This window comes from Corvus brachyrhynchos, unplaced genomic scaffold (assembly GCF_000691975.1).
Source record: "Corvus brachyrhynchos isolate BGI_N302 unplaced genomic scaffold, ASM69197v1 scaffold220, whole genome shotgun sequence".
Lineage (NCBI taxonomy): Eukaryota > Metazoa > Chordata > Aves > Passeriformes > Corvidae > Corvus > Corvus brachyrhynchos.
The window spans coordinates 1,134,530-1,161,261 of record NW_008236209.1 but is presented as its reverse complement, the minus strand read 5'-3'; the positions used below and the strand labels follow the sequence as shown (position 1 = coordinate 1,161,261).

The 26,732-nt window shown below is 51.9% G+C and overlaps 1 protein-coding gene and 1 long non-coding RNA gene across 2 annotated transcripts in view; both read right to left on the bottom strand.

Annotated features, from left to right (window-relative positions):
• LOC108448619 overlaps positions 1–19,595 on the bottom strand; it is an 82,157-nt gene extending 62,562 nt beyond the window's left edge. The window contains exon 1 of the long non-coding RNA XR_001864578.1: positions 19,454–19,595. This is a non-coding gene — a long non-coding RNA (uncharacterized LOC108448619). The remainder of the gene's footprint in view (positions 1–19,453) is intronic.
• A 1,042-nt stretch (positions 19,596–20,637) lies between these two features.
• The window catches only part of PCDH19 (protocadherin 19), a gene marked incomplete at its 5' end in the record, with an annotated part of 57,977 nt that continues 51,882 nt past the window's right edge, over positions 20,638–26,732 (bottom strand). The window contains one exon of the mRNA XM_008642125.2: positions 20,638–25,265. Within this exon, the coding sequence (XP_008640347.1) occupies positions 24,676–25,265 (590 nt within the window). The remainder of the gene's footprint in view (positions 25,266–26,732) is intronic.

Below are 26,732 nucleotides of genomic sequence, written 5' to 3'. Positions count from 1 at the left end.
AGAACCAGGAAATTTCCCTCTGCCCAGCATGGGGTTAAGCTTTGAAATATCTCACCACAGGATTTTACAGATGATTAAAATTTACTCGAGTTCAAGAAAAGAAAGGAAATGAGTAGGAGAAAATTCCCTCGTGGGCTGAAGCATCCCAACCCAACCCATCCCATTCCAACCCATCCCTTTCCAGCTCCTCCAGCCCACCGCAGCGCTGGGGGTGGTGAGAGCCCTCGGGGAGGCAGCGGGGCAGTTTTGCCTCTTCCTACGCGCTTCCCAGGGCTGTGGCCAGAGCCCCTCCCAGGCTGGCTGGCCCTTTGCTATGACCTGTTATGACTGCTCTTAAACCCTTAAAACAGCTTAGTTTAAATGTCAGTTTAAATCCCTGGGAAGAGCACATCCACAGCCGGCTATCGGGCTCGGCTGACAGCAGGTAATTTGTTATGTTGCCGTAACACGATCCTATCTCCGGCCAGCCCTCCGATGCTAACATTAGTTTTGAAAATGGAGTATGGGCAGTCCAGACAGGAAAGGCTTTGAAAAACGTCTCCCAGGACAGAGGCACTGCCATCAAATCCTCCAGGACATAAAATCCCTCCTGTCGCTTTATCCTCAGCAAAGGTGGGGTTAAACATCCCTCTGTGATCCTATATGGACTGGTGTGGAGGAGCTGGGACTAGATGATCTTTAAGGTCCCTTCCAGCTCAAACCATTCTACGATTCTCTGTTATTGAATCCTCTTCCAAGAAGACTTTCAAGTCTCCCAGTGCTGGCGGGTGGTGAGGACTTGGGGACCTGTCCAATGGGGCTGGGCTGCCCACGAGCACAGCCACAGCCCAGCCCATGGGCCCAGCTCTTTTCTAGGATTCTCTGTAAATAAAACCTGTTTCTAAGATCTCAAACCAATGAATTTCCCCAGTGGATCTTTACGAAGTTATTTAGCTGAAGCCTCTCCGTAATTGTGATCGATTGAGACAATCGTCCCGGCTGTGCAGTGGGCAGCAGCAGGGAGAGGGGATAAACACGGACAGCGGCTCCAGCCCCTGTAACAGATTTTATTTACACCAGGGACATTCATCAGGGCACAGCAGCCTGAGAGGCCAGTCCATCTTCAGCTCAAGGGGGAGCAGTGGTGGAAGGCACAGCCCTGGGAAGGAGCCTGTGTCAAGGGCTGTAGAGAGCCAGGCTAAGGATGGCAGCCTTCCCCTTGGGGCAGCCAGCAGGTCTGAAATGGCAAAGGCACCGATCACCCCAGATGACTGCAGTGATTTAAAAGCCTCCCAAATCCAATCCTTTAAGGAACAAGATAGAAAACTGTAGCAGTACCAGGAAAAATAAGTGGCTAACACCCCAGCTCCTGAGAGTCAGCAAAAGGGAACAGCAAGGAAGCTGCTGTGGCACAATCTGCAGTAAGGTTTGATTCTAAAAGAGAAAGAATTAAATGTATAATTTTACACAGCACTTAAAAAAAATCTATTTTCATTTTCAGAGATTGGATTTCCTTCTTGTCCTTCTCCCAGGTAATTTTCTCTCTACTCGGCCTTATGCTGGTGATTTCTCACCATGCTTCCAGCAAGTGTGAATGGCGAGTTGCTTTGCAAACTCTGTTCCCTCTAGACTCAGATTATTATTCGCTATTGATTCATTGCATCCATCCACAAAGATGCCGACTGCAAAATATCCAGGAGCAGTACAAGAAAAGCAATACAAAATACCATTAAAAATGTAAAGAGCCAGCCACCCAGACAAAGACACGGCATATGAGGAATGGCAGCATTGGCAGGCTGTGGCACTGGCTCCCAGCTCCCCTTCAACAAACCCAAGGGAATCTGAGGCAGAAGAAGAGCAAGGCAAAGCTGGTGTCTAATCCTGACTTTGCCCACAAAAGTGTTCCAGGGGAGTAAGGGCAGCAGCCCGGGGCAGATGTAACAGCAGCAGGTCCAGCTCCTCCCCAGTGCAGCCGAGAAAGGCAGCACATGATGCTGTGCCTTACGGCAACAGGGAGAGATCCCGAATTTCCTAAAGCCTGGTCCCAGGTATCCCACCCTGTCTTCTAGTGATCTACAGCAAAAGAACTTCCCCCCTATGCAGCCCCACACTCTACAACTGCGCCAAACCACGGATGATGCGAGTTCCTCACAAGAGACCGCACTGAAGGACCTGATTGTGAGAGGACCCTCAAAATCAGACTTGCTGAAAATGCAGGCAGGATGCCAAGGGACTGATCCTTCTGCCATGTCTTTGGGGACGTGAGGGAGCCTGGCTTTCCCCTGGGCAGGGCTCAGGCATGGGAACTAACCAAGACATCCTCTCTCTGGGCAGGGCAGCAGAAGGTGTTTCCCCGCCGCCCTCGCTCCCCCAGTTGCAATCCAGATGTGCAAGTTACAGCTCGTCTTTGCAGCCTCCCCTCTACAGACTCCACTGTGAGCAGCACCTCACAACGATGTTCTGAGGGCACTAGAATTTCCCCATCTCCTTTCCCCTGTGAACCCTTCAGGGTTTGCGTCGCATGAAAGAGAAAAGAAGAGGAAAAACAAATGGCTCACTGCATACTCCAAGCAGAAAAACCTACGTACACAGGGCACACAAATCATCTAATTCAGGGCTTTGTTTGCAGGAGTTTAATATTCATAATGCACCTATTTTAATTTTAGTGCTACCCATGAATATAAGTGAATAATTGCAGCTGATTAAAGACAAAAAAGAAAGGAAATGTTACCACTGAGACAAACAAACACTGACTGTGTGGTAAATAGAAACACTCAAGGATTTAATTCCCTGGATAAGAGGTGGGAGGGGGCAGTGAGAGCAGAGAGCTCCTGCCATAGAATTCCTCAGAACTGATTGCAGCTCGTGCTCCTGGTTGCACCTTCTTACTAATAATTTACAGTGCTAACGCAGTTTTTGCTGCCCAAATGGTCTCAGCCCCAGTGTAATGCTGGAAGTTTTTCTTTTCCTATCAAACACAAGACTGAATTTGTGTGTTCCCTCCTGCATTCCCTTCTGCAGCAGCTTCCACTGGTGGTTCATGTGCAGCTAAACTGGGCAGGCTGGGACCACTTCAGCTGGGCAAAGGGAGAGCAGTGTCCAGGGGATGGGAGCACTGGGAAAAAAGTCCCTCTCCCTCCAGTTTTCCATGCAGTTGTCCCTGACATCCTCACACCTTGGAGTGGGGAGGTGCCACGAGCACTGGGAGATGCTCTGTGCCCCCCTGCATCCCTGGCCCCGCATGAGGAGCACCCACAGGTCCCTCTTCTCTAGGGCACCAAAATGAAAGTCTCTTTGTCAAGCAGCAGTCTAGAAAAAAATACAATTGATTTTCTGACTTCTGGTCAGATTTTCCACCAAATTTAACACCCTACATGTCGTGCTCAAAATAGAGCTTCTAAGAGAATAAGGCATGTATTGTTAAGGTTTATTTTATTATACAATATTACCGCCATTCGAGATAGATTGTATCCCCTGGCAGTTTCAGAAAAGTTTTTTCCTTGTATTCATTAGAAGGAAAATAAAGTGCTTGCAAAAACTGGGAAATCCCCAATTTCAGTTAAATTGAGTGCATTTCAGGGACTTCACCTTCAAGAAGGCAGCAAGATAATTTACATTCTGACCTAGATTTCTAACCCAAATGTATTTGCCTGAATGGGAAATGACATTTCATTTGCTCAAGGGTTCTATTTATTTAATTAATTATCAAGGAAAAGGGATGGAGGGAAAGGCTTTCCTTCTCAGATCTCTACCAAAGAGTTGGGAAGAAATGAGACTAATTCTCTGGTCACATGTAAGTGGGGTGAGAGTGGTCCCTGTGAGGTCAGTGTGCCCACATATCTTCTCTGTGTGATACCCAAGTCCAAAATGTGTGCTGAAGCTCAAGTTCTAGGGTCAGTCAGTGCTTCTGCCCAGTGGGACCTCAGCCCATGGACACCCTGTGCTCTGGTCCATGTGGCAGCAGGAGCTCAGATGACAGTGGCAAAGCCCGAAGATATTTGGGGTTATACAAGGCACTTCACAAATGTTTCCAGAAAGCTGGAGTCCCAAACAATGTGAAATCAAGGTTTTTGAATGTAGGAAAGGATCTCCATCTAGGAAAAATACTATCCCCATCTATGGGAGAGTCCATGAAACAGCTCAGAAGGACCTTCAAGCACTGAACAGCTCCCCTTCACAGCCTGGGAGCCTCTGGATTTCTTTCCCAGCTAATTCAGCACTGAGAAGGGCCCAGAGCTGCTGTTTTGCAGGATGGAAGAGAGCAGCAGCCAGCAAAAGGACAGGCAGGGAGGGGAGTGCTGGTGACTCCAAGCTGCCTACAGGCATCTCCATGTCTCCTCCTGAGTCCTCTTCCCATGTTCCTCTAACTCACGGTGTTGCTGCTGCACTTGTAAACATCCAATCTCACCCAGAACAGCACTGCACCGTCCGAGGCTCCTAGTTTCACATGGTAATCTCTCCCTGCATCTCTTCCCCCCCTGCACATTTGTGATGGAGTCGTACTGAGTCAGATGGTTTCCTGCTCCAGGAGGAATGAGGGCAGCAGCAGATCTGAGTCAGACAGCCGCAGGACCCTCCAGCAAGGCTCTTTGAAGCTCCTCACCTAACAGACTCTGCAAAAAGCACGTAGGGAGGGAGACGGAGCCGTAATGTTGCACCACAGAGCTAATCACCGTAAGAGAAAAGCCTCTGTGCACCGTGAAGTGCAGGTCAAAGCAGCTCAGCTCGAGTGCCGTCAACAACTCCTTGTTCTGACACAAACAGATGCTCATCACAGAGTGACAGATGAATGGAAAAAGCAGAAGAAATTGACATAATCACAAAGTAGCACCTTTAAATATGAGTGTGCTAAGATGAAACTTGCCCCTGCCCTCCACCTTAGTACTGTCAGGCCCCTGGAATGGTTATGCCTGATACATGACAAAAACCAAGTCATTAGCTCTGTATTTGCCGGCAGCCAATGCCTGGCCTGCGGAATTCTTCTGGCTAAGAGGTTTATTTTCCTCTACTTCACTCCTGACAGCGTCATCTTTCAACAGGCACGCGTTTCTCCACCCTCGAAGCAGCTTAGCACGGTCCCGCTGAGGACAGGAGCCGCTCAGGAAGATTCCCCAGTGAAACGCCTGAATTGCACCTCAGCTCCTCTCGCATATGCAGCCTCCCACACCATTTAAGAGCCATTGGGAGATAAAATCTCCCTTTTTACCCAACCATGGGGTGACCCTGAGGAGCCCCTGCTTCCTGGCTTTGCTGATAAGCATCTGCCCTCCGGGATCAGCCCCATCCTTACAGCCTGGAGGTGGCCCCGGCGCTCCTGTGACCGAGGCTGTCCTTGTCCAAGTGCCTGCACCGGGGAGCAGCGCTGTGCCTTGGCAGCGGCCGATAATCCCCCACGGTGCTGTGTTCTGAGCACCCAGCACCCCTTTCCACCCAGCCATCCCTCCCCTGCCCCGACTCCGGGGATGCGGAGCTCGGCCGCTGCCTGGGAGTCGCCTGGGCTCAGGAGGGATAATGAGAGCGGCGAGTGTTTGTGCTCCGCCGAGCTCCATTGTTCCCGGCTCTTTGTCCTCCTGCCCGATGCCCACTGGCCACCTGCCTTCCTCCCCGGCCTTTTGAAGAGGATTCTTTGCTTCTCTTTGTTTCTGTCCCTGCCCCACGCTGCCCGAGCCACGGCGAGCCCGTGCTGACCTCTGAAAGGAGCCAACAAAGCGACAGGGACACAGCGTGTACAGGACAGGGACACAGCCTGCAGAGGACAGGGATACAGCATGTACAGGACAGGGACACAGCCTGCAGAGGACAGGGACACAGCGTGTACAGGACAGGGACACAGATTGTACAGGACAGGGACACAGCCTGCAGAGGACAGGGACACAGCGTGTACAGGACAGGGACACAGCCTGCAGAGAACAGGGACACAGCCTGCAGAGGACAGGGACACAGATTGTACAGGACAGGGACACAGCGTGTACAGGACAGGGACACAGCCTGCACAGGACTGGGACACAGCGTGTACAGGACAGGGACACAGCCTGCAGAGGACAGGGACACAGCGTGCACAGGACAGGGACACAGCCTGCACAGGACAGGGACACAGATTGTACAGGACAGGGACACAGCCTGCAGAGGACAAGGACACAGCGTGCACAGGACACGGACACAGCGTGCACAGGACAGGGACACAATCTGGCCAGGACACGGAGCACCATGGCACAGAGCAGAGCTAGGCAGGAGGCAAAGAGTGGATCTCCCAAGATGAAATCAAATTAAATAAAACAAACAGAGCAGAAGTGTGAAAATGAGCCCAACGTTCGTTATGGGAAATACTCATACAGTGGAGGCTCCTCGTAAATTATCCAGGAGCTGCTGGATGAGAAGGGCACTGAACCTGGCAAGTGTTTTCTGCTGCGTGCCCAGGCTCCAGGAGCAGCTGGACTGTGTGAGTGGCCGTGCCCACCGCCCTCCCTGCGCTCCCGGGATGCAAGGGCCCAAGCTAAGCAGCAAAGGCTCCATCTGGGAGATGGCTCTGACTTGGGTGGTGAGACAGAGGTTGTACTTGGGGGCTCAGAGCATCCCTAAGCCTCAGCCAATCCAGATCTAGAGCTGCTGTGTGACTGGCAACACTGTCTGCCAGGGCATGCAGGTTCTGCATTGCTCTCACACTGTCCGGAGCCGTGAGTGTCTGTACAAAACCAGTGCCACCTCTTTCTGCCCTAATGCTGGCTCCACAAGGCTGCAAGGACTGCAGCCCCACTGCTGGCAAGGATAATCCCTCTGCTGGAGGCCAGTTCCTCATGCCCACATAGCAGCAGGACCCTGCCAGGCTGACTCCAGCATCCACCCTGCTCCCTGGCTGGAGCTCCCTGAGCCCCAGCCTGCATCACCCTCCCAAGCCCTGCTGCAAAGGAGGGGAGCAGCACCTTGGGTACCACCGAGAAGGGACTTAGCTGGCACCATCGGTGAGGGGCAGAGCCCCAGCAAGAGGAGGGTTTGTAGCACAGGTGTGTTCTCACACAGCAGAGCCACCTCCAGCCCATCCTGGGAGACAGTGACTCTGCTCTGCGCCAGCCACATGCTCCTGCACTGCCCTGTGTTAAGGACAGAAGACAAGTCTTTCCATGGGCATAAACCCAGCACACAAAAATAGATAATTCTCTGTTCAAGCCTGCAGACTGTGAATGCAGTTAAGGGAACAAATTGCCCCCAGCTACCCTGTGCCCTCCTGGCCCAGGGTGTTTGTGGGAATGCTTGCGGGTCACCGCCTGGCTCACCCTGCCTCACCTGATGCATCCCAAAATACCAACCTCCTCCAGCGAAAATCGCGGAGCTGAATTAACTATGGTAATCAGCTCCACACACTGCTCCTACCACGCGCAGGCAGCTCAGCTCCTGTCGCCTGCAGAGCCGGGCTCCTCGCCGAGATAGCCCTGTCTGCAAGGACGCCCTGCCCAGCTGGGACCGGCTCTGCTGCCCCGCTCCGTGTGTGGAGATGCCGTGCTGCTGCAGGAGGTAACTGCTCCGGGAAGCTGCTTTACCCTACAGGGAGCACTCGCATACAAAAAGGCTTACAAAAAGCTGGTGTCAAGAAGCTCCTTATTGCCGCAGCTCCAACCTAGCAGGAGTATAACGTGTACCCTGACATACATCTGCTAAGACCTGGCAGTGTAAGGTTTATTTTTTCCCTAAGTTATTTTTTACCTCCCTCTGGTCCTTGATTTACCCTGCATGGGAGGATTTATACATTCCAAAGAGCGTGCAAAATGCTTTGTGGAAGAGGGCAAAAGAAGGGTAAAACAGCACTGATATTTGCTGTTGCTGTGGGCTGGAGATGGCCAGCCAGGGGTGCAGGAAGCAAGTGCGAGAGAAGTGCAAGGGGCTGCTGGGGTGGCCACACAAGCAGCTCCATCCCAGTTCCCCTCCGACCTTGCAGTGCCTGTACTGCACTGAGGGCAGGACAGACTGGGGGATGTCTGGGAAACGCATCACCGTGGCGGGCCCAGCCTGCAGCTGTGACTTGCCCAGCATGGGATCATCCCCCTGGTTTGCTCCCTGCAGCCCAGGGACCTGGCAGGGAGATGCAGCTCATCCCTGGCCTTGGCTGTGACAGGAAGCAGTGGCCTTGGCCAGCACAGCGGCTTCCTGGGGATGGAAGGACACCAGGGCCAACTGCCCTCGAGGATTTTGGCGCTGCTTCCCAGCATCACTAGCAGGGACACAGCTGTGGCAGTGGGAATCTGCCGGCAGAAATCCCCGGTGTCAGCCAGGATGCAGGAAGGGGAGTCCAGGGGGAGCCTGTCCCCCAGCCCAAACACTGCCCAATTAGCACATCCTCGTTCTCATTCCCACACTGCTGGCACATTCTCCCCGGGCGCTGGGGAAGCAGCAGGCAGCAGGGTGGTACTCTCACCCTGTTCAAGCAGGGAGCCACCGCACAAAGAAAGGGGAGTGAAACCCAAACACCATTTTGCCCAGATGCTTGACACTGGGTGATCAAAGCCTTGCTGAGAGGCGCGGCTCTCCATGAACTTGTGGGGAAGCAGTTAGCCCAATTTCCTCAGGAAATGAGGCTGGTTGAGTCACACTTATTAGTCACAGTGCCTAATGAATTCTGAGCCCCTTGGCCAAGTTCAAACAAAAACTGGCTGGAAGGGGAGTCCTGGAGGTGTCACATTCTGAGGGGCTTTGGGGGGCTGCAGAGCCCGTCCGAAGGGGGATGCAGGAACCACCTCCCAGTCTGAGCACTCCCAGGACACAGCTCCACGCTGACCTACATCAGGAGCCCCGAAGGGAGGCTCAGCCAGCTGAAACACCCACAGCCTGATTTTCCTCCCTGGCACATCCCTGAGGAGAAGGGACACCAGGATGGGCCGTGTCTCGCCGGAGGGGCAGTCAGCAGGAGCAGCCTCCATGCCCGGCGAGGAGTTTGCTCTGCTCCAGCCCACAGTTTGCTGATTTATGTTTAAAACACAGACAATTAAATTACATGGGAGCTGATGCTGCTAAATGCATAAAGGCACTGAAATGCCAGGCCTCATCGGGTTGCCATGTAAATCACCATGGTTAAGCTGGTAACTGAGAGCACAAATAGCAGAGGCTGAGCATGCATCACCCAAAACTCCCTGCCAGCAGCAGAACCCAGGGGCATTTCGGGAGAATGTGCAGGCATGAAGGGACATGACGGATGGGCTGGCATGGGGGCCTTGACCTCTCAGGGGGGATTTTGTTTTGGGGATTACACCCCAAATCAGAGCCACATGGAAGAGAGAGTCAGACTCCAGCAATTTACACACCCAGCAATTCAGGTTCCAGTGAACTAAAATCAATACAAATAAAGGAATAACAAGAAGAGACATTGCAAGGATGGATGGGAAAGAAATAGCCAACTGCTCTGCTAGAAAAAGAGCACAAATCCTGCTGAGCTCCAGGCAGTTCCATGGAGTAGGTTCAGGGTGTTGTGGGGCACGTTTAGGGCGCTGTCCCACCCTGCTACTCACCCTGCCCTGGCCCAGCACTGGTGACTAGCTGGTGGGCTGCTGAGCTGAGTCAAGCAGCTGAACCAGCAAAAAACCCAAAACCCTGCGAAGTGGAGCCTGATGGGATGACAGAGCCAGGCTGCTCCAGAGGCAGATAGCCCCATCCCTGCACGGAGCAGTGCCGCTGGCTCGGCACAGGGCTGGGAAGGGGACGGAGCAGAGCTCTGTCCCCACAGCCATCCACATCAGGGTCCTCTGCAGATCACAGTCCAAACCACACCAGGATTTTCTCCTGCAGGGAAGTTTTTGCTCCTCTCCAGGACTCAGCCCAGCCTGGGAAACACCTACAGATCTGTCAGTGCCCTGAATGCTGCCTCAGAAACAGCCCAGAAGCCAAAAAAATTACAATGTTTTCTTCAGTGCCCTTTCCTAACAACTCTGAGCACTGGACTTTTGCTGCTCATTAATTAACTCGTTGTTAATTAACAAGCAGCATTCCTGGCATGTGTTATTGAGGAGGAGTTGAGTGCAGTGGTGGGGAAGGCCTGGGAGAATGAGAGAGGGGGAAGGCATGAGAGAGCAGGGGAGTGGGGGAAGGCATGGGAGAGCAGGGCAGCAGCTCCTCTCAGCAGATTTTCACAGCAGGAGTGACGGAAGGCACTGAGCTTTGGGGATTTCTCTGGAAACATTAGTACTGCCAAAGGTCACCCATTTCTGTGAGAGCTCCACAATTCAAACAAGCAGCCCTTGCAAGCCAATTAGCAGCAAATGTGACATATCTGGATTTTATTTATGTAGCATCTAGCAAACAAAAGCACATTTCAGCCCCATCTAACAGGGACACAGAGCCTGGCAGGGCCACGTGCTGGGTCACCTTGGCTTGCTCGGTGCACTCAGTGTGTCCCCATGGGTGTCAGGTCTTCCACAGCACCACAGGCTGTGGCAAGAAGAACACCCCACAAATTACCACCAGTGCCACAATGAGTAAATTTAAACTGAAAAAAGAGGAAACCCATTTCCACACAGAGCACAAGTACATGGTACAGCTTATTACCACCAGATGTTGCGGTAGCCAAGGGCACAAGCTGCTTCAAAAGAGACAGCACGCATAAACAGGGGAGTGGATCAGCTGGCTAGCAGGCCTGGCAGCCTGGCTGCCATCCCTGGCTTGGGGCATCCCATGTCTCTCCCTGCTGGAAGCCAGCAGGCTCTGCTGTAGGAAAGCTCAGACCCTGTTTCCAAGACCTTCTCCCAGAATGTGCTGCTGGCTGAGCGCAGAGCTGAGTCCTGGGCTGGGCTGGCACAGCCACTCTCTGCTCTGCTCACGGGTAGCAAGGTGCTAAAGAGCAAACCTGGAGTCAGTGGCACCCTGGCAGGAGCTGGGAAATGCTCCAGCTGTGCTCTGCAGGCGTTTGAGGGATGGTTTTGTTTCAGGCCTCAGTAGAGCCCTCCTGGTTGGGGGTAGCCACCTGCAGAGGATGTGCAGCTTTTTTTTTTTTTTGTTTAAAATCAGAATACTGTGCCACAAGTGAGCCCATCTTCCCAGGCTCATCAGGGGCACTGCAGCATTTCTCACGCCGTGGCTGGACCTGCCCCGCTGGGCACAAAGCGCTGGAAGCCCCCCTGGAAGAACAGAGCAGGAGCTCATCCATCCCCAACAGCCCAGGCAGGTCGTGGGGGTCACACCAACGCCCCACCCCAAACTCCTCCACACCTGAGGAGAAGGAAAGCTACTCCCTCCCCTTTGTCACCAATTTATATCCAGCGTGCTGCTGCCCTGTCCGCACTGAGAGCAGCTCAGCAACAAAAGCTCACGGTGCTGTTGGATTAATCACTGCCACTCACTGGCGAGGTTCACACACACATCAGCCCAGCAGGAGTAGTACCGAGCTTTGTCACTGCAGAAGTACTTTTCAAATATACATATAACAAACCTAACATCAAAGATCCTGAAAGGAAAACTTCTTTCAGATAATATCCCAGGCTCAGCGTCTACCGAGCACAAACAGAAGGGATGAATGATGCTGGAAACAACAAAGAGAAGTAAATTGTCTCCTCTGGACGAACTCAAGCTTAAAATCTAAAAAAGGAACTTGTCTTGCTTTTGTCTCTGCTGAAAATCCACCTCCTGCCTGGACAATACATGGCTATTCAGGAGGCAAGAGGCAGACAGAGAGCTGGGCTGGAGCCTGGACAAGCTCTGCTTACAACCCCAGAGCTCACCAGGGGAACAACAGAACCCGAGCATTTGCTTTGGTTGGCATTTTCAAATCTCCATCATATTAATGTAATATGTTAATTAACAGCAACAGGTCACCCTCTGAGGAGCCTTTTATTCAATGATAATAATCATTCCACCAATGCTCATCCTCACCCCCCAGAACCAAGGTACACAAGTGTCTTGTCTGTCCCTTTGAGATGACTGAACAGAGCAAGAGGGAATCTGGGCTGAAGTGGGCTTTGCAGGGAAGCCCCCAAACCCTCCTGGATGGTTCACACAGAAAAATGCCTGGAGCCAGCCAGAGCAGCTTCAAGCCCTCCCTACAAACCCCTGATGCTGCAGTTCCTAAAGGTGGCAAGCGTGGCACAGCAGCAGCGACCACATCCCCAGGGCAGCAGGAGAACGGGCAGCACCCATCTTTGGAAGGCAGCAGGAGCCAAGGCTGGGGAGCAGCAACACCCAAGGGCTGTGTGTCACTTAAGGAGAGGCATCCCCAGCCATTACACAAATTGCTGATTCGCCATTTAACAAGTTAGCATTAATATTTATTACAGCATGTTCACAATTGTAAAGATCTTCATTTAAAATGTTTTGTGCCTCACACCCTGTCAGCAGGGAAAGCACTATAAGGCAGAAAGCAGGCTTGCAGGCTCTAATGCAAAGTGATGGCTCCAGCTTCAGAAGGGAAGCCTATTTCCAGCAGGAACATCTGCTCTCGGCATGGAAAGTGGGTACCTAGTCAAGGAGGCTGGGAGCAGATGGAACAGGAAAGTTTCTCCTCCTCTTGTCACAGACCCGCAGCAAGCGAGGTTCACCACCCATCCCCGTGCTTCCCTCTCCTCCGGCTCCGAAGCAGCCGTGGAGCAGGGGGTGGCAAAAGCACTTTAATTGTTCGCTGCAGCAAGGCTATCCCAGCTTAAATCCCGTGCCAGAAGCCACGCCGCTGCTGGCAAGGCATTTCCCGATCTCTCGCATGCCTGCATAGCCACAGCCAGTCTGGGGAGGAGAGATCGGCGTCTCCGACCTCGGGGAAGGTGAGAACTGTCCGCGCATCAGGAGGAGGGAGAAGGAGAGGCTGAGCTGAACCAGGCAAGGGAAAGGTGAGAGGACTGTGAAGTAAAATAAAGATTAAGGTGGAAAAGTGAGAAGAACTTAATGCTAAGATCTGTTAAACCTCCCTCTTGCAAAGTCTTATGCAGGTGCTTAACTTTGCAGGCTGCGAGTAATCCAATTTAAGTCTCGGCAGGATTTAACAACTTTAATTGAGGGGAATTAATGATAGTGCGCAAAGTTAAGCGCACGCTTACTGGGTAAAACAGTGTGAAAAAGGCTCCTCAGGAGAGAAAGCTTCGTGACTTGGAACTTTTAGAAGTGGAAAAAAACACCACCAAATATATCAAGAAATAATCTTGCGCTGGGTTGGAAGAAGCGTTTGATGTGACCTAAAAGTCTCTTCCATCTCCGACTTCTATTAGTCTGTGACAAGACTTAAAAGGTCAGCCAGTCCACCCCTTTGCTAATGCAGGATTATTCCCCTCAGCACAGTGCCTGTTACTTTGCCCAGTCCAGTTTTAAATGAAAAGCCTTGCAAAACTTCCTCTTCCCCAGGACCATTATCCTCCCAATTCTAATGTGTTTCTTTTTGTCAATAGTTCTGTCAGTATAATGAAATCCTCACTGTGCTAAATTGCTAAAAAAGATCTAAAAGTCGAATCTTCTTCTAATATGACATGAAAGTGCTAGTATAAAAATAGGATTGTATTAGCGATTCTCCGCTGTATTGTATTAACATCCTATTTCACTTAAGGGAGGCAGGACTGAATTATCTGCGGATTCCTCCAGCCACTACTCTTGCAGAGCTGTGTATTTGGGGTTCAGACCTGCATGACTTCCCATTAAAGCAATACAATAAAATCCTCTGCGGCATGCAAAATGCTGAGGCAAGCGTTTGGAGCACGTGCCAAGCACGGAGCCCAACCCTGGTATTCCTTGCACCCAGGCAAAGCCCACAGGCTCTGCAAACTGGGGATGTGGAAAGTGGTGTGGGAAGGCAGGCGGGCAAAACACGAGGCCCCAGGGGTAGGAAAGAGGACAGACAAGAGCCTGAGAAAATGCCAGAGTGAAAATATCCATTGTGGAAGCACGGTGTGGTGGCTCCCAGGTCAGGGCTCTGGACCAGCCCAGGCGAGAGAAGGGAAGAGCTGGTGACAGAGCCTGTGCATCCTCAATACAATAAAACTGGGCAGCTGTAGCCAATTTAGACAACATGCCAAGAAATTCAGTTGCCAGGAAGGGGACGGATGCTCACAGCACTCTCCAAGGAACAAAGCTCCTGGCATCCTTCAGGAGGGTTGGGGAGCAGCCCAGAGGCAGTGCCTGGTGGGGAGCTGAGCCAGGCAGTGCCCGAGCAGGCAGAAATCAGAGGCGATGCTTGGAGCTCTCTCAGCGCCGTGGGCACGGCCCTGACCCCCCTCAGCAGAGTCTGTGCACAGCCTTTGCCTGCTGCTCAGTGACAGCCACGGACAGGTCCTTCCCCACTGCACTGGGCTCTGAACAGGTTTTCAAGCAAGAAACTTTTTACATCCTATTCCTATCAGGATCCAACAGAGGTTAATACAGATTTTTGCATTACCTTGCAACAAAACTCAGCACTAGCGCAGCCCCATTTTCCTGAAAACCAAGTCTGAATACTCAGAAGGCCCCTGAGCTTCAGTGAAGCTGTGGGGAGCATCCCATTTACCAGGAATCTGGGAAAGAAAAAACTGTTTCATCTTGTTTCAGCCCAGTTCTAGTCACTATTCCCAGCATGTTCTGCAGCCATGCCCTCCCTGGGATTTATTGGGGTTTATTTTCCCAACACATGCTCCTTCATTGCTATTCTTTTTCTTCTTTTCCTCTTTTTTTTTTTTTTTTTTTTTTTTTTTTTTTTTTTTTTTTTTTTTTTTTTTTTTGTTAACTGCATAGCAGAAAGCTGTTGAGCAGAAAGCCAGTGGGAAGCCACAGCTATTGTATCTCTGGTTTAGTCCCTTATCTGCTGAGGGGTCCTTTTGTGATTGTGTTGTGGAAGGACAAGGAGACAGCGCCTTTTATCACCAGCACAGCATCTCTGGAATGAAAGGAGAGGCAGCGGGGATGCAGATGTGACGTTAAAGTATAAAAATCCACCATATGGTAAAGATTGCTTCAGCTACAGTCTGGTCAAGATGTTGACACTTTGGTTATGAAAAGCAATATGTCTCTCTCTCCTGGTGGTTTCTGTTCAAATTAAATGTTTTGTATCAGGCAGAGAACTAATAAAGAGCCAGGATTTCCCTTGACAGAGGATGAGTAACAAATACGGAGTAATGTGAAAGCTGACTTGAAAATTACTATTCCCAAAGATGCAATAAACGTAGAGATAAGATTTGCTTAGAGGACTCGAATGAGATAAATGCTAAAGGTGCTGCTGGTGGGAAGAGAGTCCGAGGGGAACGAGCAAAAATGAAAAAGTAGCATTTAAAAAACACAGTCTGACCTGTCAATGTTTCTGTTAACACTGAACACCTCCTGGACACCAGGCACTGTTTCAGCCTCCTGCAAGCCCTCCTCCTTCCACAGCTAAGCACAAGCAAAGGACCAGGAAAAAAAAGGGTATCCGGGTGTCCGCCACTGCGTGTTCGAGCAAAAAAGCAACTCCTGCCTCAGTCAGGGCTCTCGGAAGGGGTGCAGTGCCCCAGCACATGCGGGCACGTGTGGGGAGGCCAGGGTGCTGCCAGGAGCAGCTCTGTGGGCAGCAGGCAGGGCTCGGGCACAGCCCCCGCGGCCCGGGACGCGCAGGGACAGGGGGTGAGGTAGAAACGAGGAACTGAGGTGCAAACCCAACGCTAAACCGTGAGAGGCTGCTCCTCCGACTAGCTGCATTCTGGAGGCACAGCGATTCCGGCCTGGCTCAGGCTAAAATAAACTTTTCCCATCAAATATTTAATACCCGCAGGTCTCTTTTGAAGGTTTGAGTGCTTTCAAGCCTCCTGTGGACAACCCCCCCCCCCCCCCCCCCCCCGCCTCTGCCGGCATCGCCAGCGCTTAATGCGAGTTAACAGCACTGCCAATGACTTATTTAAGAGCAGATCAAGAAATATCCCAGCTCTCTTTGGAGACTTCAAAAGCAGCTGAACACCACCAGTATCCTCCGATAAAGACACAGCTTTGCTGTACCATCTGCCTCGGGAGATGTTCCCTCCGCCGGCAGTGGGGAGGGGAGACGGGGCTGCCGCGGGGACACCTCTGCAGAGGTGGGACCCTGCCGCCAGCCAGCGCAGCACCGGGGCTGCCGGGCTCAGGATGACCCTTCCCGTGAGAGGGGCTGCATCCTGCCCCAGGCTGTCCAGCCAGCCCCCATCACCTTCCAAGAGGTGGGACGAATTTACTATGGCAACAAGAAGAAAGAATTAAACAGCTAAAAAAGAACCTAAAAAGAGAAAAAAAAAAAAAAAAAAAAATTTTTTTTTTCCTCTTGGGACACCCTCTCAGAAAGGCTCTGGGTGTCAATGCTGGACGACTTCCCTGTGCCATGAGCCAGTGAGGAGGCACTGCAGCATGCAGAGCCATGCTAGGCTTTGGAGACTGGGGCAAACGATGGAGGAGGGATGGCACAGACAGAGCTCACTGCTGGCTGAGCAACACTCCTGCCTCACCCAGCCACTGCTGCGCTGTGCCTTCACACCCATGAGCATCTTCCTGACAGAGGAGGAGAGTGAGCCGGAGGAGGGCTGGGGAGGCAACTGGCAGTGTGTTGGAGGCTTTCCACTGGAATTTAGAACTGGGGACTTATCCCTTTTCTCAGACCCGAGCACAGGCAGGCAGGGCTGGAGCAGAAAGACAGAAGAATCAATGTGCTCTAAGGGACACCTTGGGACCCGCTCACTGAGCAAGGAAAGAATGTCCTCCATCAACAGATGACATTTCCCACTGGGAAGCAGGGAACCTCAGCTCCATGGCCAAAGTCTCTACCCCAGGCTCAGATTGATAGGAGATTTGTTATTGATTCACTGTGGCCAGAATTTCATCCTGCGATTTAAACCTAACTCCTCCAAAGAGAATAAGATCAATTTTACAGAGAATCAAATACATAAAGAACAGCCTTTGAGCTGGTGTGCAGCAGATGCAGAGAAGGGAGTTTAAAAAAAGGCTCTTTCCTTATCAGGAGAGTTAGGAAAGAAAAGAAAAAAGGAAGGAACCTGGAGAAGGTTGTTTGCTCATTTTCCCTTTCTCAGTCAAAACAACCCTGTCTGTGCCTGCTCTCCACATGGGCACTGAGGGAGTGGAGCAGCAGAGGGTTTCTGACAGCAGTGCCAGGATGAAGCTGCTGCAGTCCCTATCCTTGGAGCCTCCTACCCAGATCCCAACCTCATATCCAAGGTGGTCCCTGCCCCATGAAGCTGCATCAGCACTGCAGTGGCCAAGCAGGTCTGACATGCTGGGGTCTCGTACCCTCCAAGGCTGGCACAGGCGATGGGCAGCCCTAAGGGTACAGGGGGTCCCAGCTCCAGTGACCATCACGTCTGGGGGACATGAGCTCCCACCAAACAACCTCCATTCCTCCCATCTGGGAAGCTGGAGACCCTTACACTAAGCTTCTCTCTTGGAGGTTTTGTTATCATAATTCCTTTTTATTTTCTCCTTGGAAGACAATCCATCACCCTCAGGCAGCAGAGATTGGCCTCTGTCAAGGCTGATGATCTGCTTCCGTGCCGTTTCCCCCTGAAGCACAGGACCAACTTGGAGCTTCTTACATCCTGAAGCTTTGCAAGGGAGCAGCCTGGTGTTTGACCCTCTGCTGCCATCCCAGCCACCTTCCCTTGCCCTGGCCAGGAGAACCTGCCAGCACCATGGCAGAGGCTTCTGCAGGCAGCCATCCCCTTGCCCATTATTTAACTGCAATCCAGAGACAATTTTTCTTGGGAAAAGCTTTTAAGCTTGATCAGTGATGGGGTTAATATTGTTTGCCCTGTGTCTCAATTTTTTATCTGTATTAATGGAAACTGCCACAGCAGGGTTTTCCACAGCAGCACCACAGTGCTGCTTTCTTGGGTTGTTTTATTTTCCAGGCTGGGCTGCAGTGACTGATCACTCTGCAGCACAGCAGATTGCAGCCATGTCCCCACAGAAGCTGCCCAGACACCCCTGCCAGTGGCGTGATGTCTACCCTAAAGCCCAGAGATTGTCCCCAAAGAGCCATCCCTCCTGCAGATCCCATTCTGTCGGCGAGGGCCGGGAAGGAGGAGCTGAGCAGGGCTGTGTGCAGCAGCAGAGGTGAGCTCTATAATTGTGCACCTGCCTGTGTTTGTTCTGCCACAGCTCTTTGGGGACGCTCACTTACATCACATTCAGAAGGAAAGGACAGCAACACAAAACAAAAAGCAGCTGCAAGTTAAACAAGTGGAAGCCCGCTGGGGCTGCTGGGGAAATCGGACCCTGGTTCCTGCCCAAGGCAAGCAGGCAGCTGGTCCAGCACCTTCCCCACCAGCACCAGACATGGGAGCAGAACCTGGACCCAGACAACAGAAAGGCAGGAGAGGGAGCATCACTCACCCCTCTGGTGCCACAGCACTCCCTGAGAAGGGCCCTGCTTCAAACAGAGATATATTATATATATATATTTTTGCTCTGTGGTTTCACGCCTTTGATTCCTCCAATTTATTTATTCATGTCTTTGTGGGCTTAACAATCAGAGTGTACAATAAGTCATTTCTTCTTAATCCAATTTTGATCTATTTAGATATTCCAGTTTATCATCAAATGTAATATAGAATAATGTCCAGAAGAAACAGAAACAAGATTTGTGTCTCTGAACCATCTCTGAACCTTGCCTGTGAGGGCTGCCTGCTTTCTTTGCTGATTTATTCTCTCACTAGCTTCACTGAACTGGTCTTCACGGCTGAGCCCCTCACTGCAGCCGGAGGCACAGCAGGGTGGGGGCTCTGTACCTCGGGTGCAGGACAGCACCCCTAGAAACCCTCTCCCATGGGAGAGGGACATCCAGCCACCTGTCCAACCCCAGGAACCCCCTCCCAGGGAGGGTGGGGAGCTCAGGGGACCAGTGTTGGATTCCCGCAGGTCCCTAGGGAGTGCAGCCCACCTGCAGCACCCAGCTCCCCACACCGACGGCTGCTGTTACCAGCAGGGGCACAGAGCAGCGCCTGCAGCCCCGCAGTGCCACGCACAGACCGGCCGGGCCAAAGCCCCCAGTCCCAGGGACTTCCCTGGGATCGCTGCATGCCAGGATCCTTCCCTCGGCACCCAGCAGCCGCCAAGCAGCGAGATCCAGCACACCCCTGGGGCCAGCGGCGTTTCCAGACAGAAGCGATCCCGGTTTTATCTGCAGCAGACGCTCAATCCCTCCCTCGGGCCGCCCACCTCGGCCCTTCCCGGCGCTGCTCTGGATGCGGAGCCCAACGCCGCTGTCTCGGCACGGGAGATGCCAGCGCAGCTGACTGGCCTGGGAGCGGAGGGAGCGGATTAAATCGGGAGCAAGCCCAGCACCCGCGCGGCTCCGGCAGGTTCTGCATGGGGCTGGTCTGGGATGCCACGAGAGGAGTCTTCCCTCCGGGGGTTTCAGCCCCGTTTCACCGCTCAGCCGGCAGTCAGCCCACGCCTAGCCCTGGGGTGGGGCTCTGCATTGCCCCCCAGTGAACCCCACTCCGCCGGGACAGCCCCTCAGCTGCTGCCCTCATCCATCCACCGCCTCTGCTCCAGGGCGGCTCACCGGGGCACCTCCTCCCCAGACAGGGCCAGTTCCTACCTGGCAGACGAGTCCGTGGTGCTGGCACAGCCCTGGCTCCAGGTCCTCGGTGCAGGCAGGGTCACAGCCTGGCAATGCTGCACAGCCCAGTGCCTCCTCGGGCACGGGAGCTGCTCTGCTGCGGCACCGCTGCTCCCCAGACCGGCTGCAAACCACCCCCCCAAACAAGCACCAACCTCCCTCCCACAGCCCGGATTGCTCTCCTTTTACCCACCTGCCAAATGACTCACTAATGAAAGTGCAAACAGGCTGCAGGTGCTGGCACCGGGCTGGCTGTGAACCATCACCTGTGCTCTCCGTGCCAACACACACCTGTGACAAAGCTGACCCCAGGCCACACGGTCAGACCCTGCTGGTTTAAAGCGACGGGGGCTCATCCAGGTGTGGTTAACTGCAGCTGGCCTCTGTTCCTGTGTGTCCCTGTCATGCAGGATGACACTCGGTGTGCGGCTCAAGCATCTTCCCACCCCACGGAAAGGGCTTCCCATGTCGCTGCTCTTGTTCCAGTTCCACCTTGGTGTCACCCTGAGCCAGAGACCTTGTGGGGGGCATTCGGCCTTGTAGCCACAAAGTGCTCAGATGCTCCGTGTGTAAATGCGGTCCATGAACCACTGCTAGTTCAGAGGCAGGGGATGCTCCTCACCATCTCCTCCAAAGCACCCTCCTGAGAAACTACAAAAAATAAGTCTTCTCTGCCATGCCTCAGTGGAGAAGCGCGAGTTGGAGGTGTTTCCTACCCGTGCTCATCCCTCTCACGGCCATGTTTCCCTCAAAGGCGAAGGTGGCAGTGCAAAGGCCCAGCACCGTGCCCAGTTTCACGGGAGCTCAGAGCCTGCCTGTCCCGGTTGATCACCCGTGGGGATGGTGATGTCCCCTCCTCAGGACCAGGAAAGTTCTCCCTGAGGTTTGCAGCCTCTTGGGTGCCCAAGCTGATCAGCCATGGGACAGGAACAGGGCTGGGGTGGCACCCAGCTGTGTGCTGGCTTCTGCAGGACCAGCACCTGGAGCCTATCAAAGCAAACCCACTGAGGCATATTTAACCAAACACTTACTTTCCATTTTATTCAATAATTGCTTTAATACTAAAATGCATTAGATGCTCAAAGCAGAGAAAATAAAATCACATTTAGGTGGAAAACAAAGTTCTCATCAGATGAAAAAATCCCAATGTGGCAGGTACACCATTTGGAAACAGAATCATAATAATTTAATAAAGCTGCTTTATCATCTTCATAAAATAGACAGAATGGTGATTCTTTTTTTTTTTCCTTTTTCCATTTTGTCGTTTACAATGATTCAATCACTGTGAAAATGTACATAACATACATATCAGCATATACAACAATTTATTCTTCATATACTCGGCAACGGAGACACCATGACGAGACGTACCGCGCTCAGTCCCGCAGCCGCCCGGCCACCGCTGCCCACCAGGCTGCCGGGGCCGGGTGCCGCTGAGAGCCAGTTTGTGAGGGGTGTCTGGAGACTCTACTCCAGCTTAGATCAGCTGAACATCAGCTGACGCCGGCGAAGGCTCCCTCTCAGTCTCAGCAGAGCTCGCAGCGGGGGCGGCCAGGCTTCTCCCCGGCGGGTACCGCAGCTCACAGGTTGGATCAGAGATTACCCATAGCTGCAAAAGCAGCTGTAGCAACAAGACCATCCATTTTCCCCAATGACAGACAAATGTGTTTCCACTGATAGATTTTTTTTTCTCCCCCCCCCCCAAGAATAATTTCAACATATTCATCAGACAGTGTGTTCTTCACAAAAGCAACTTGTTTCCTATTTGGAAAAATAAAAACAAAAAAAGAAAGGAATTCACTTTTGCACGAAGTGTGATCCACAGGCCACCTCCAGCTCACAACAAACAGGGAACGGCAACAACCTCAGCAGACAGTGCTTGGTGGGGGGGAGGATTTTTCCAGCCATCAGTTGTGCCCCCCAGCCCTCCACCATCCCTCCCGGCACAGCCCTGCAGCCTCAAGGGTGGGAAAGGCCGGGGCTCCCAAGGGAGCAGGGAAGAGCTCAGCCCCCGGCCCCCAGCCCCAAAGCTGCTCCAGATGGGGTCCTCGTCATGCTCGGGGGAGAATCGTCGCTGCTTGCTGCTCTCCTGGATAAACAGGGGAGCAGAGCAAGTTTGCCTGAAGGAAACCAACAGATCCCAGCGATTTTTCCTAAACCAAATCTGAGGACAGGTTTAAGTTATTAAAAAGCACAATAATTACATCTGGAACCCTTCCAAAAAGCCTTCCTGCCCGCCCTGCAGCTCGGAACATTTTTTGCATGGCCAGTTTCGATGCAAGTAGGAAAAAAACAAGAGACTGCGATTTGCCCAGGAGCCTGAACTCATCTCGAGTGACACAGAGGGACAGTGACAGGAGTACCAAAATATTCTGGAGAGGGCCAAGGCAGCGAAGCCGGGGCTGCTCTCTGGGTCTCGCCTTGGCCCTGCGCAGCAAGGCCGTACCAGGGAAGGGCCCCTCGCTCACATCCCCCGCTGCAGCCTGGGTCAGCCCAGAAAACTGGTGTTTAAATGATTTTCTTGGAGGCATAAGGGTTTACTGACCTCTTTAATGCCCCCTTTTAATACAGAATTATTTCACATTCTTTCTCAGCTGTGCTTTTATTCAGAGTGGCAAGGAACGTTTCCTCTGGGTAAATTAGAGAAGTGTTTCTATTTTTTCTTTTTTTTTTTTTTTTTCTCTCTTCCTTTTCAGTTAGCATCTATTTTTCATCCGAAACACCAGGCTGGTGGTGGCAGCTCCGCAGGCAGAGGGCAACGCTCCGCAGGAATTATCGGCCGGCACTTTTCCGGGCAGCTGGGGAGGGTGAGGGGGCACCTGGGGGGGACCCATGCTCCCCACCCCACGATGGGCTATGGGGAAGCTGGGTCCCCTCCCAGCAGAGGTGTGGGGTGGTGATGGGGCCACATGGAGTCGTTGAAACACAGGGGAGAAGTTTCTCCCCCACAAAAAACCTCCCAGAGATGACAAAACCAGGTAACATCAGAACAAACTCAGCTTAATAGTTACAGAACACCCAGTAACTCCAACAGCCCTGAGTCAGCCCCTCTCCTCTTTGCTTGTGTTACAATAAAACAAACATTTGGGGAAAAAAAACCAGAAATAAATGACAGCAGTAACAGTACACAGGCAGGAAACACGGCGGGAACAGAAACAACACATCCCTGAAAAATGGGCTCAGAATCCAGAAGAGGGGAGAAAGTCCCCAGTTTGCTTTCTGGAGGGATGCAGGACATCATGTTAACGTGTGGGATGGGAGCTGAATGAGGTAGTCATCACACCAGTGAGGGAAGCATCACAAATTTCATTAGACCACTGTTTTTTTGTTGATTCTTTCCCAATTCCTGGCCCTAGGAAGTGGCAGGGGGAACAGGATGACTGCAGACCTGTCTCAGACCGTCTGTGGCTTCAGGCAAGATCAGTCTGTCCTGAAGAAATAAATGGCTGGAGTTTAATTTTATTTTGAGGATAATAATGACTGGAACTTGTTTTCTTGTTGTTTTTCATTTAAATAAATCAAGTAACAAATACTTTATCATGATATGTAGGCCTAGAAAGACTCTTTCTCTAGAAACCACTAATTTCAACTTGCTGGTACAGCAAACATTGGCAAGAGCTATATATTTTTCCTTCCATAATCAATTTTAAATTCTAGGAAACATTATTGAGGGTAGGAAAAATCTGTTCAGTGAAGGGTTAATAATAACAGCAATAATAATAATAGTAATAATGCACTAACTGAAATCCTCCTACCTTACTCATACCTCACTGAGGAATCATCACTGCAAGAGAGCAGAGAGCTGTGGAATCCCTTCCCTCTCTCCCTTCTACAAAATGGCTATTAAAGTAGCTCAATTTTCAAATCAATTTTATATGAGTAGATTTGTACCCACACAAAAAAGTCCTTAATTATGAGAAAAAATAATGAATTGCTTTAATTTTTTCTCCATTAAGAAGGCACATTAATTGAATTAGTAGCGTTGTTACATATCACCTGTCTGCCCCTAAATTAACATCACTATTGCTCATCCCATACTTATTTATGATGCAGGGATAGAAAGAAATCAGAACAGTCTAAAATCCATGCCATGATGTCATACATACATACACACTCTTGGCGTAATCACGACCAGGAAACGCTGACTTGGAAGTGTGTGTGTGTCTAATTGAGAAGGTAATTTAGATCTCTTAAAATAATTCCATCTCTTTGACTTGGAAATGACTGGAGGCGAGGGATAGCTAAATCTGGGAACTGGAAAAAAACCAAAATAACCAACTTCTGGAAAAAAACCTTTCCATGCATTGCCTTGAAATTATGCAAAAGAAACGGATGAGGGGAAAAGTTCAGCACAGTGCATCCGACAATTGCAATCCAGGCAGGATTTTCCCCAAAAACGTCTTCCCATAATGCCCTGTCATTTTCCTGCAGGAGCCAGGGGAGGCTGCAGGCAATGGTGGGGGCCGGAAGAAGCGCTTGCTCCACCGGGGCTGCAAACTGCAGGTTCCCCAAAGTTTAAGTAAGATGATTGTGATTTATTTTTTTTTTATTCTTTTTTTCTCAAGCCTGAAAGCCTTTTGCCATCACTAGACATACAGTAATTTGCAATATCAAATACAATAATAGTACAGATAAGTATGTGACAGCAAAAGGATTCATAAATGCAGGGGTGTCCATAGCAAAACACCAACACCTTAAAATACAAACAACCTCGTGCTGGGTGAATCGGAACTGAAACTCACCCGACTGTTGCTTTGAACAGTCCCACACAAGAAACAGCCGCTACTTTGTCCACACTACAAAACCGCCGGGGTGGTTACTAAAGATGTCCGAATAAGGAATTTGCCACTCAATCCTTTCCAGGAATGGAAATTTATCTTTGTTTTGAGATATAAAAATATATAAATTCCGAGGAGGGAATACCGAGCGCTCCTGAGGCCTGGGGGGTGTCTCGCCTCTGCCCCCGCCACCCGCCGCCTCCCGGCAAAAGCGAACACCGGCTCCTCCGCTCCGGCTGCACACCCCTGCCGCCTGTCGAGACACGTGGGATTGTCACACTAACGATAGCTTCATTTATAAACAATACATTTAGGGAAAGCTTTTAAATACAGCAATCTGTGAACCATTGGTAAGCAATAAAAACAATCTGCGCTGGGAGTCGTGCGGTCCCTCATCCTCATCCTCCTCTCGCCGAGTGCTGCTCAGAGGACGATGTCCTTTAGTCTCCGGGCGCCGGGCGAGTCCTTGTCCCGGCGTTCCTGCAGGAGCGGGTTGCCCTCCTGCCCGCTGCTCTCGCTGTCCGCCCCGCGGGGCTCTGCCTCCGTGGGCCGGGAAGGGCCACTGTTCCCAAAGGGCTCCCGTTCCCGGCTGCCGGCGCAGTGCCCGGCTCCGTACGGCACCGCCGGCTTGCCGGACAAGGGGCTCTTCAGGTGCAGGGGCGAGGTGACGGGGCTGACGGCCTCGCAGCCGTTGCCGGCCTCGCGGACGGCGCCGCTCACCTTGGGGCTGCAGGCGGCCGAGTCCACCGTTCTTTTGCCTTTGGGGTTGGCGAGCCGCTCCTCGGCCGGGGGCTCGCTGCCCTCCTTGCCGAAGGTGGCGAAGGTCCTTTTTGTGCTGCAGTCTGCGTAAGGCTCTGCGTCCACCGCCGTGGCCTCGATGGACAGGGCGATGACGTTCCTGCCGTGCTCGGGGGACTTGGCGCGGCTGGGCACGGCGCCGCGGGGCATCCAGCACCTGTCCGAGTGGCCCAGGATGCGGCACTCCTCCCGGCAGTGGAACCCCTCGCTCTGCTCTGTGGGGGTAGAACACAAGGATGGTGAACGGGGGAGCCCGGCTGGGAGCGCCCACACCCGCCAGCCTGCCCGGGCTGGAGGAGACCACCCTGAGCCGGGTGCTGCACTTCGCCCCCCTCCCGAGCAGAGGTGATCCTACCCCAAACAGCAGCGACTGTACCTCAAACAGCCATCGGTTTTAAGGCTCTACAGACTGGACTTTAATTTCCAACAGGTTCTGTGTCACCTGTCACCACCACAACAGAAGCCTGGGGAAGGAGAGACGGCAGCAAATCCATCACAACAGGGCTGTCCGTGTGTCAAGCCTTCAGAGCCAGTGGTTCCTGGGTTTAGTGACCAGTGTTAAAAGCCACCATGTTTTAAGCTTGGTTTGACGTGACATTTAAGCTTGACTTTTTGCAGAGAGGGGAAAGGAACAGAGGGAGGAAAGAAAAGGCGGAGGAGGGAAGGTTCTTTTTGGTTCTGCTGTATGTGTGTTTTAACTTGTTGCTTAATCCCCACTGACCTCTCACACAACAGAGGCTTTATAAATCTCCAAGATTGTCCACTCCACTGAAGATTAAACGTGTCATTCCCAGTGCTGGGGCTTTATTCATACAGGAGCAATAAAGTTCCCTTCACTTGACTTGGGGCTGTCCCAACACCACTTTACAGTGCTGAAATATGGACGGGTGGTTTAACCCTTTCCAAGGACCCTCCATGACTGGGTCCAAGGGCTCCCAGGCAAGTGCAAACCCTTGTGCCCGGGGCCTGCATGATTCCTGCACTGTCAGTCAGTCCCAGGGGACTGAACAGCTTCACCCCCACATCACAGATGGACACACTGGGGCTCAGGGAAGCAGCCAGGCTCAGCCAAGTGCAAAGCTGGAAATCAAATTCAGCAGTTTCACCATCCCCAGCCTTTGCTGAGCATCCGACCGTGGCTCCCACTGAAAACCACAGGATACTGGCTGCTTTTCAGTCTCAGCTTTTCCTTCATTTGATAAGAGCTTGTAATTGCAGCTGGCCCTCATAAAGCACAACCTCTCCCCACGCAAAGACGTGGCTCCTTCCTCCCATAACCTGCACACACTCGGAGCAGCATTAAAGCTCTAATGCCATTACCCATACGAGACCACGCTCGGTCGGGGCCGGTTTGATGGATCGAAGGCGGCAAAGGTGCAGACTCAGCCTGGGTTTCCTTCCCGTCCGTCTGCAAACCGTTCATTTTGATGCTCTGTACATCTGTGTGCATAACCTCCGCTCTTCAGACACATTGGTATTTCCACCACATGCGAGCACTAGGGCAGCTGATAAAAATTCTCAGCACATAACACAATGCACCAAAATATGAGCAGCTTAACACTTACACAGAATAAACGAGTAAAAGGCAGACCTCAAAAAAAACCCAAAAAAAATCAAAAAAACAAAAAACATACCAAGAAAGGATTTTTTTTTTAAGAGAAAAAGCCAATTAATTGAAAAAT